The 11,592-nt window shown below is 46.1% G+C and overlaps 1 protein-coding gene across 1 annotated transcript in view; it reads left to right on the plus strand.

The window, feature by feature from the left end:
- The window catches only part of LOC138648644 (S-antigen protein-like), a 65,000-nt gene extending 54,284 nt beyond the window's left edge, over positions 1–10,716 (plus strand). The window contains exons 2-4 of the mRNA XM_069738431.1: positions 6,775–7,908; positions 9,616–9,625; positions 10,331–10,716. Of these exons, the coding sequence (XP_069594532.1) occupies positions 6,775–7,908; positions 9,616–9,625; positions 10,331–10,716 (1,530 nt within the window). The remainder of the gene's footprint in view (positions 1–6,774; positions 7,909–9,615; positions 9,626–10,330) is intronic.
- Positions 10,717–11,592: the final 876 nt, after the last annotated feature.

An 11,592-nucleotide genomic window follows, 5' to 3' on the forward strand; every position in this document is an offset into this window, starting at 1 on the left:
TTAACTGTTCCCAGCTGCAGACAGGCAATATACACTTATAAACCCCTTTCAGTCACGGCCAGCTTCACCCAACAAGCTCAGTAAGCTCTGCTGCCACCATCTCCTATTACTATGATTAATAGCGGGTCAGGAGCCAACCCAATCAGTAGCAATGCCTTAGGTCGGAGGACTTGGGGTACATTTAGAGCAAGTTAAACGACAGTAGTAAATAATATTGCATTGACTCCAAAAAGATTAGGCAGCGTTTACAAAAAGTATAAAAATGATATTACAAGATGAGACAGTTATATTATGTACAGAATTACAAAATAAAAAGGGATTAAAGTTGAAAAAAACTCAGTTATCTCATATCATGGCTGGCCATGTGTTGGGGGGGCGATACATCACAATGCATCAGAGCAGATTTGCAGAGCCTCTCTTAGCCAACTCCCTGGGCAAAGACCCACTCATAACTCAGCAGGTTAGGGATATACCCTCTGGTCATGACATCACTGGGTGGGCTGAGTTATGAAATGCACTCCTTTTTTCTCAGAAAGACTTAGAATCCCATGAAAACCTTTTAACCATCATATCTTGAGCTGGAGACCTCGTAGAGTGACGACAAGAACATTGCATGTCTTCTCACGAAGTTAGCTTACATTTGAGTCTACACATTGGGTAGCTGTGCGACTCAAGTAGAAATCCTTTTCTCGGATTCTGCTGGTATGGGAAATTAGAAAATGCACTGGTGTGTAGCTCTATCATTGCACAGTCCAAGTATGTAACTTTCACACCTATATCACTAACCACTTCCATTACACACTTAACTTTTCAAGAACAAAAGTCCCATGTGCGCATGGGACAAAGACCAATTCCTGATCAACACATTCTTGAGGGAGGGGGGATGAGTGGTTTAGAATTACACAGGCAGACTGTGAAGAAAAGCCATTTAGTCCGGTGAGAAGGAGGGGCCGTGAGGGTGGAGGGAACCACAGCTGCAGCATGTGTACCCTACACAGACCTAATGGATGTTGCACAGATTAGTGTGCTTGATTATAGAGAACCAAATGCCTCATATTTCCTGACACCTTACCTTTTGGACTGCGCTACAGAGGCAGGACCTCTCAGTACTCCTACATGCGCACCTCAGCAGGCTCGCCCCGGCTGGACAGCCTATCTGCATTGCCATGCTCGCAGCCTTGTGTTTCACAGTTAAGCTGTACTGCTGGAGGGCAAGGCTACGGCATAGCAACCTTCCTTTGGTACCAGACACTGTGTGCAGCCAGCTCAGGGGGTTGTGGTCGGTCACCACAGTGAAGGAGCTCCTCTATTAGTGATGAGCGAGTGTACTCATTGTTTCAGGTTTTCCCGAGCACGCTAGGGTGATCTCCGAGTATTTGTGACTGCTCGGAGATTTAGTTTTTGTTGACACAGCTGCATGATTTACAGCTGCTAGCCAGCCTGAATACATGTCGGGGTTGCCTGGTTGCTAGGGAATCCCCACGTCTTCAAGCTGTCCATCAGCTGTAAATCATGCAGCTGAGGAAACGAAAACTAAATCTCCGAGCACTTACAAATACTCAGATCACCCGAACGTGCTCGGGAAAACCCGAACAACGAGTATACTCGCTCATCACTATCCTCTATCACTGGCAAAAGGATCAGGGAAGCCTTAAGAGTAGGCCCCGTCTTACCCACTCTTCGGCAGGTGATACAGGAGCGGCAGTAGTTAGTCACATCTGTCCCCATCTTGGGCCAATAGAATTGTTGAGACAGCCGGGCCTTAGTTTTGCTGATCCCCAAGTGACCAGCGAGCAGGATCTCATGGGCAATCCGCAACAACTCACTCCTGAATTGGTGCAGAATGACCAGCTGTCTTTCCCTCAGCCACTCCTTTTGGGATTTTCCAGGTACTATCTCCCGGTACAACCTCACTCGCTCCCAGAACACCCTCCTCTTATCAGTCCCAGAGGTGGGCGTCTCGGTGAGGCGTTTCAAATTCTCCAGGCTCGCATCTGAGTGCAGAGAGGCCTGAAACTCCTGGCTGGAGGAAGCCAGAAGGGACATCAGGATCCCTTCCCCATTGGGACCTGCTCTGTGTTCATTTCCGGTTCAGTCACGCCTGTGACTGAGGAGGGTCCAGAAGGCAGAACGTTATCTGCGTTCCGGGCACTGTGACTACGAGTGACAGCAGCTACGTAGGTTGTCTCCCCAGGGATTTCCACAGACCCATGATGCTATGGGTTCTACCTCCCCATCCACCCCTAGCATCTCAGGAGCAGTGCTATATATGGGGCAGTTACCTTCCTCTGTGGCACTGGTCAGTTGCACAGCATCACCTTCCTCACAGTTCCCATGCATCTCCCCATTTCCCAGAGCGCCATCGCTTGCCCCTGTTAGGGGTTCCTCAGCCATTCCTCCCCACAGAGTGATGTGGCTGAGCACTCCTGCACGTGTAGACACATCATTCTTAGGAAATAAATAGTTAGCAGGTAAAACTTGCACCTTTTCATCCTCAGCATCATCAGTATGAGATAAAGCATTGTTATGTGTTACGGAACCACTCAGCACCCAGAATATGTTGTGCAGTTATATGTATGTATAATAGGTTCCATGTGAGATGCATCAGCCCACAGGCTGCGCCCCCTGATCAGAGGGGACACAATATTCCCCTTTTGTCCTCCCCCACCTTTGTAATTCCCACAGTAAATATCGGCAGGCTCCGGCCACCTGCGGCTATTGTAATGTATGTCTGGCCTGCTGCTTTTCTATTGGCCTGCACTCTGTATCTGTGTGATATATTCTGTGTCCTGTGAGTAAAGTGTTGTCAGACTGGAAATACGTGGAGAAGCAGTGATATTTTATATGCGCCCATGTAACCAAGCAATTCCAGCCAGCGTCCTTCATTCTGACTCCAGCCAAAGCAGAGTGGACCTCCTGAAACACGGGGTGGTACTGAAAGATACCCCAGCTTGGTAGACCCCGTTACAAGCATTGTTTGGTATATCACTCTCGAGGGATGCATGCAATTCTCTGTCATTATCCGCATTTACATCACCGTTATCAGATTGGATAGGAGAATCAAGGACATAATATGCAACCATTTTCCCTAAATCAGTCCTCAAAACATCGGTGGTCAAGTTATCGGACAACCCCACTTCATTCACCCTGCTCCAGGCACCCCAATCTATAAACACGTGGGCCATTGGCAAGGGAAAGTGGAAAGGTATTTACTGACAATTTTACCACTTTCAGTAAAATGGTGCGCACGGCTCATGAATTTTGCAATGAGTTTACCCGATTCATCTTTGACTTTTCCTAAAGTTATCAAATTTATCGCAAATGTACACTTTTGTGCCCCCTGGAATGATTTTATGTAAAAACATTTTTTTTATAGTAATTTTGGTGAAATTTAGCAAAACATTGTAGATTTTTGCTCTAAAAACTTGCAAAACTTCATCTTTTCCCCCCCCCCAGCTTTTCACCAATTTTGGAACTTTTTATTGCAAAAAACTCACAGGTTTATACGTTGCTGAAAATGTTCTAGTGTACATAAACTCAGATTAAAAAATTTACAAATTTGGCAACTTTTTATAAAAACTTGCAAAATTATCTAGAAACCCTCAAATGCACCCACAATTAAAAAAATAAAAATAAAACAAAAAACACGTAAAATAGATTTATGGAAAAGTAAATTTGGTGCTAAAAGAAAGTGCAAAATACCGAAAACAGCCAAGTGCAATAATAAAAATCGACCCAATTAAGTATAGGCAAGATAATACTCCATGAAAACCTAGATTTATGCCCAAATCCCTGCTATTTTTGCTTTGTTTTTCTTCTATATTTAGAATTTTAAGTTTCTGCAAAAAGCGTACAAAAATTTGAAAAATTAATTCTCTGCAGTGCAGTATTTATTTTAGCCAGTAGATGACGGTGTAACAAAGCAAACCAATGACACCTGGCGCTCCTTATGCCACTGTGCCCAGAGACATTTTATAGTTTTGCAGCGCTACACTCGCGGCAATGTATCTACAGGGGCGCATAACTGAGTGTGGAAAGAAAAAAAGAAAAAAAAAGAAAAAAAAAAAAAAGGAAAAAAGACAGACGGTAAAAATATTTTGCATTTTTGCACCAAAATATTCATCAGCCGGGTAGATGCAACTTATTGCAGAATGCAAACATTTCCAATTTGCACCACTTTACGCTCGCTAATGTCACCCGCTTGCACGGAATCTTTTTCTTTTCTTACATTTTTTTTTTCCTTTTTTTGGTTGGATTGATGCAGTGCAGAAAATAAGACAATTTCCTCCCCACTTTTGATAAAGCTGAAATGGGCGTCTGGATTTGAAAACTTAAAAATTTGCAGCTGACAAAAATCATTTGTCAAAAAAAGATGGTGCTCTTAAGAGAACAGATGGCGCGGCAGAAGGAAGGAGGGCGCCGCATCCGAATTACTTGTCACTGTTTAGTTTAAGCACTTACACACCTCCAGCTTCTTTAGATAGGAGGTGGAGACCGGAGTGATGAATTACCGCAGCCGCATCTGCAGCGCTCGCTCTTAATAGACAGTGAAATCTTTTCGCTCGGATTGAAAAGGAGCGATGATTGAGAGCAGATTGAGTTCTTCCCCGGGTAGCCGGCTATTCACAGCCTTCAATGCAGCAGGTGCGATCCGATACGTTAAGATGGAAAATTATCGGAAAGTGCTCTGGTTGAAAGACGTGGAAATGGAAGCAAGTTGTGTGGGGTGCAGTACCTAGAATTGGCCTGCAGGTGGTGGCATGAGCAGGAGAAGCGCAGCAGGGCAGACCGGATGGACAGTAAAAGGGGAGCGATCGGCACAAAATGACCAATTGTTTGCACCAGGTTTTAGTGTTAAAAGTTTTGGAAAAGTTTTATTTCCAAAATATTAACAAAGGCCTTCAAAAGAAAAATCAAGACATTTCTACACTAGCGACAGGGGCTTTATTAGACTCCAAGTTCGTGTTTTTTCAGGAAATGCACATGCACATTAGCAGCAATGAGCAGATCCCCAATCCTGTTGGAGCACCTAATGAGCATGTGTAAAGGTCATTGTAAAGGAGGAGGAGGTGAGCTGTGATATTTCCATCCTGTGTCATCAGTGTATGTGCCTTTATACCCTATATTGTTCCCAACTTAAGGCTCTCCAGTTGTAGCTAAGAGCATGCTGGGAGTTGTAGTTGAGCAGCAGCTAAACCAACTCAGGTTGGGAACCTCGGTCCTATAAGAGCCCTTTGCAGTAAATTAATCTCAAGGTTTTTTTACTGGCCTCCCAGGTTTTTGGCACTGCTATAAAGAAGTCATTAGTGTCACAGAAGTAACTTAGAAATGTCAATTACAACAGGTGACAATTCCTTATTATTTCACGTCGCTGCTTCCACATGTTGAAGTGAATGCCAATTACATCCCTGGCATCAAATCCCTCCAGTCCTGGGGGAACTACAAGTCTTAGAGTCTGCAAGGGATCAGATCAATGACATTAGAAAAGTCAGACCTGATATCAGCACAGCTGGCCAGGGTACACTGGCTCCCTCTAGTGGCTAACATTAAACTGCAACAAGAGAGCCCAGGGAACAATTCTCCACTCCAGATATCTGCATGTGAACATATGATAGAGGCACATGAATATTCAGCAGATACAGAAAAAAAAAAAAGTTATTCTTGGAGCCTGTAGGGCACTGTTAAGATCTGGTAATTCAGTACCACAATGGACATAGAAGTCAGAGCACATACAGTGATCTGACAATAACCCAAAAACATAGAACGAGCTCTGAGACGTGGGAACTCTGCTGACCGCAATCCCTAATCCTCTCCAACCACACTAGAGGCAGCCGTGGATAGCGCCTAACGCTCCCTATGCAACTCGGCACAGCCTGAGAAACTAGCTAGCTTGAAGATAGAAAATAAGCCTACCTTGCCTCAGAGAAATACCCCAAAGGAAAAGGCAGCCCCCACATATAATGACTGAGTAAGATGAAAAGCCAAACGTAGAGATGAAATAGATTTAGCAAAGTGAGGCCCGACTTTCTGAACAGAGTGAGGATAGGAAAGGTAACTTTGCGGTCAACACAAAACCCTACAAACAACCACGCAAAGGGGGCAAAAAGACCCTCCGTACCGAACTAACGGCACGGAGGTACACCCTCTGCGTCCCAGAGCTTCCAGCAAGCAAGAAAAAAACAAATAAGCAAGCTGGGCAGAAAAAAACAGAAAACAAATAGCAAAAGCGGAACTTAGCTATGCAGAGCAGCAGGCCACAGGAACGATCCAGGAGGAAACAGGTCCAATACTAGAACATTGACTGGAGGCCAGGATCAAAGCACTAGGTGGAGTTAAATAGAGCAGCACCTAACGACTTCACCACATCACCTGAGGAAGGAAACTCAGAAGCCGCAGTACCACTCTCCTCCACTAACGGAAGCTCACAGAGAGAATCAGCCGAAGTACCACTTGTGACCACAGGAGGGAGCTCTGCCACAGAATTCACAACAGGGCACGCACATCAGCCTGTATCGAGGAGAAGGACAGATTGGGTTGCAGTCCCATGACAAACAATGGAGGTCCAAAATAAACAGTTCTTAACTGGCTAAAATACTCCCCACCAATGCCCAACCAGTCACTCCTTAGCTGATGCGACATGTCGGAGCATGGTGGGAGTTGTAGTTTGGCAACATCTATGAATGGGCAGCCAGCCTGGAAGTTCAGGAGTTTTTAATCTAGCGGATGACATGGCACATTCACATTATCCTCAAAATTATACTATGGTGGCCATAGTACGCAAGGGAGGAGCGCGTGCAGGAAACAAGGGAGGAGCGCGTGCAGGAAACAAGGGAGGAGCGCGTGCAGGAAACAAGGGAGGAGCGCGTGCAGGAAACAAGGGAGGAGCGCGTGCAGGAAACAAGGGAGGAGCGCGTGCAGGAAACAAGGGAGGAGCGCGTGCAGGAAACAAGGGAGGAGCGCGTGCAGGAAACAAGGGAGGAGCGCGTGCAGGAAACAAGGGAGGAGCGCGTGCAGGAAACAAGGGAGGAGCGCGTGCAGGAAACAAGGGAGGAGCGCGTGCAGGAAACAAGGGAGGAGCGCGTGCAGGAAACAAGGGAGGAGCGCGTGCAGGAAACAAGGGAGGAGCGCGTGCAGGAAACAAGGGAGGAGCGCGTGCAGGAAACAAGGGAGGAGCGCGTGCAGGAAACAAGGGAGGAGCGCGTGCAGGAAACAAGGGAGGAGCGCGTGCAGGAAACAAGGGAGGAGCGCGTGCAGGAAACAAGGGAGGAGCGCGTGCAGGAAACAAGGGAGGAGCGCGTGCAGGAAACAAGGGAGGAGCGCGTGCAGGAAACAAGGGAGGAGCGCGTGCAGGAAACAAGGGAGGAGCGCGTGCAGGAAACAAGGGAGGAGCGCGTGCAGGAAACAAGGGAGGAGCGCGTGCAGGAAACAAGGGAGGAGCGCGTGCAGGAAACAAGGGAGGAGCGCGTGCAGGAAACAAGGGAGGAGCGCGTGCAGGAAACAAGGGAGGAGCGCGTGCAGGAAACAAGGGAGGAGCGCGTGCAGGAAACAAGGGAGGAGCGCGTGCAGGAAACAAGGGAGGAGCGCGTGCAGGAAACAAGGGAGGAGCGCGTGCAGGAAACAAGGGAGGAGCGCGTGCAGGAAACAAGGGAGGAGCGCGTGCAGGAAACAAGGGAGGAGCGCGTGCAGGAAACAAGGGAGGAGCGCGTGCAGGAAACAAGGGAGGAGCGCGTGCAGGAAACAAGGGAGGAGCGCGTGCAGGAAACAAGGGAGGAGCGCGTGCAGGAAACAAGGGAGGAGCGCGTGCAGGAAACAAGGGAGGAGCGCGTGCAGGAAACAAGGGAGGAGCGCGTGCAGGAAACAAGGGAGGAGCGCGTGCAGGAAACAAGGGAGGAGCGCGTGCACGTCACAGTACATAAGGGAGGGGTGGGAATATTTTATAGCAGAGGATAATGTGGAGGCCATGTACCATAAGAGGGACAGTGTGGGGGTCATTTTTTGTCCGGAGCACATTGAGATGGAATTATTTTTTCAGGTGTACAGCGTGGGGCTTATTGAGGGAAGAGCGTGGTCGGGCACTATTATTCAGAAGGCATTATAAGGACGCTCTTTTAAGAGCACAGTGTTGGGATGTGCAGCAGAAGTGTGGAGGAGAGTGCAGTCTGCAGCAAGGAGTTGTCAGCTGTGCAAAGTCTTCATCTGGTGTCTGGACTAGAAGAAGACCAAAGGGATAAAAGCTCCAAACAGAGGACGTCTCCTATAGGAGACCTGGATCTGCAGCTTTTAAACCCCCACAGACTGGCATTATATAGACACATTTTATAGCCTGCTGTTCAGACAAGTTAATGTGATCGTCCTGTCCTCATAGAATAGCACTGTTCTCGGCAGCACGTGTTTACACAGGACGATGCACTTACGCTGTTGAGAGCAATAATATTTTTACAAACTTGAAAATCATTTCACCTGACGAACAAACATTTTGCTTTTTGCATCGGGTGATCGGCAACCTGCTTACATAGGTCGATATTCAGTTCTCCACCAGTGTAAATGCAAACAGTGACTAAACTTTTGGGAGATTTAAAAAAAAATAAAAAATATTCTTTCATTCTGAGCAGAGGGGACCCGAACCCAAAATCCTGCAAATTGCTGAAAGGACCTCATAGAAGTGTCGCAAAAAAGAAAAACCAAAAATCGCAACGCAGTCAAAAATTACATTAACTCTAAAACCAATCCTGGAAGATCTACAGACAGGATCTATTGGCCCCTCGAGAACCTCAGAGATGATCCGAGACGCAAAACCTTCCAAGCAGCTTCTTTGTTAGATTTGTTTCTAGGGAAAGCTGGGTGACTGCGGATATGCCGATATTCTAGCACAATAGTTGTCACTCAGCTTTCCCTGGCTTTACACTTCTCCATCAAATATGCCTTGAAAATAAGCCACATATGGACTGTGGTGACCACTCTGAAGTCTGGGAAAGCTGGGTAACTAATGCTATGGCATCATATTCGCTCCACAGATTAATTCACATCTAGCTTTCCCTGGTGCCAGGCTCTGCCATCAAATCTGCCTAAGGCCAGTCTCACACGTCCAGATTTTTCTGGCACACGGAGACACGGTCCACAAAAAAAAAATCAATGACATCTGCACAGATGCATTGATTTTAATGTGTCTACGTGAGTCAGTGGCTCCGGTACGTGAGGAAACGGTCACCTCACGTAACGGAGCCACTGACGTGTGAAACCGGCCTAAGAATGTGGTGCAAAAAAGGAGGATTCTGGATATTGTAACATTTCTGCACCCATACTGGGGTGGAAGTTGTCACTTAGTAGCCACACAGCTTTTCCAGACTCAGAGGTTAATTCAGTGTCTTCTAGATTAATCACAGTTACACCTGGCTCTAGGGAAAGCTGAGTGACACAAAGTAGGAGCTATAATGATCATGTAAGTAGTCACCCAGCTTTCCCCAATATGGTGACTAACTCCTCCCATAAGGGTTGTCACTCTGCTTTCCCAGGTAAAAAACTTCATATGCCCATGTAACAAATTAATATCTATTCACTTCCGGGAAGCAGAGATGTTGCAGTCTTCATTTGCATTTTTTCTTGTCTTTTTTGCAGACAAGATGTGGTATATTAGACAAAATGCCACATTTTGGTTGACAAAAAATAAGATTTTTTTTCTTGGGGGGGGGGGGGTCTATTTTGACTTTCTTAGAGTACATAAAAAAACAAAAACTGCACAATTCCTTAAAAAATAATTTTCTTTTCTTGCACTATAGAAGACTATGATTTTGCATTTCACCAGAGAACAATTGAGAAAAATTATTTGCCAATGTTTTCAAAAGTTGCAAATGAAGAATTGGACAAAAATGCCCAAATAAGGAAAATGGCACAAAACAAAAAAACAAACAAACAAATTAACCAGGAAAAACAAACCAATAAACAACCAAGAAGAAAACAAACACAATCTGGGAGACTTCCACTTACAGTAACATTCCGAGTTCCGTCTCGGCATCAGTTACATTGTGGTCACACTATGGAGAGGGCAGGTGACCGATTAAGGGGTGCAGTCATAAGGATGGAGGGTGCTATATTATACTGGTTGCTATGACAACTGTCTTTTTTCTGGCAATCTGACAAGAAAGAGGAGCTTGTTACATGAATTAGATTAATCTGCACTTTATGTATCTTGTCAGAAGCGATAATGAACGAGCAGACAGCGGCCATCCGCGTGCCAAGAGGTGCAGGAGGCAGCGCGGCGGTGACAGCTTGGTTCAGCTTAGTATTTAGGGTGGCTGCCTTTGAAAATTTGTGTCATTTTCCTTTATATTAGTGGGGTCTTCCGGGAGCTCAGGGCGGCCCCCTTACTACTGGACTGGAGCAAACCCTCATTTGCAACAATTATTAGGGTCTCAATTCATTGACAGCAAAAACAATGGTCATCAGAATAGACGAGGCTCGAGTGGAACAAGCCGCACCGACAGTGGAACAAGCCGCACCGACAGTGGAACAAGCCGCACCGACAGAGGAACAAGCCGCACCGACAGAGGAACAAGCCGCACCGACACTGGAACAAGCCGCACCGACAGTGGAACAAACCCCACCGACAGTGGAACAAGCCGCATCGACAGGTTAACAAGCCGCACCAACAGTGTACAAGCCACATCAACAGTTGAACAAGCCGCACTGACAGTTGAACAAGCCACATCAACAGTGTAACAAGCCACATCAACAGTGTAACAAGCCACACCAACAGTGTAACAAGCCACACCAACAGTGTAACAAGCCACACCAACAGTGTAACAAGCCACACCAACAGTGTAACAAGCCACACCAACAGTGTAACAAGCCACACCAACAGTGTAACAAGCCACACCAACAGTTGAATAAGCCGCACCGACACAGTATAAAAGCCGCACTGACAGTAACAAAGTTGCACTGACAGTAACAAGTTTATATTGCTGACCGAACACGATTACCTGTGTGTCTGCGAAGTGAGGCGGCCACAGGGTCTCCCCTTTTTAGACCAGCATATTCACTATTAGGAAGGACCCCTAATAATATACAGAATCTCCAGACATGAAGCTGAACCAACACAGAGCGTCTTCTGTACACACCACACATACAGGGCACAGACTGGGAGAGAAAAAAAAAAAAAAAGTCTTCATACCCTTATTAAACTGCCAGGGTTTTTTCATATAAAAATTAAAACATTCCAAGAATAATCGTTTCCGTGTTTCCACCTTTCTGTTGCCCCCAGAATCTGAACAAATCCACTGACAAACTGAAAAGTTTTCAGGTGGAAATAGAAAAATAAAGAACTAAAATAAAAGGGTCGGAGTAATAGCATGGTGCGTGGAGAATCGTCGATCTTTGTCCATTACTTGGCAGTATCAAGTATAACCTGGGCATATAAACAGCTGGTATAACATAGGCATCTCCTGTATATAGTGATACATGTACAGCTGGTATAACCTGGGCACCTCCTGTATATAAATATAGATGTACAGCTGATATAACCTGGGGATCACGGTGGCTCAGTGGTTAGCACTGCAGCCTTGCATCACTTGTAATGTACAGCATGTACACAGTGAC

The sequence above is a fragment of the Ranitomeya imitator genome, chromosome 9 (assembly GCF_032444005.1).
Source record: "Ranitomeya imitator isolate aRanImi1 chromosome 9, aRanImi1.pri, whole genome shotgun sequence".
Classification (NCBI taxonomy): domain Eukaryota; kingdom Metazoa; phylum Chordata; class Amphibia; order Anura; family Dendrobatidae; genus Ranitomeya; species Ranitomeya imitator.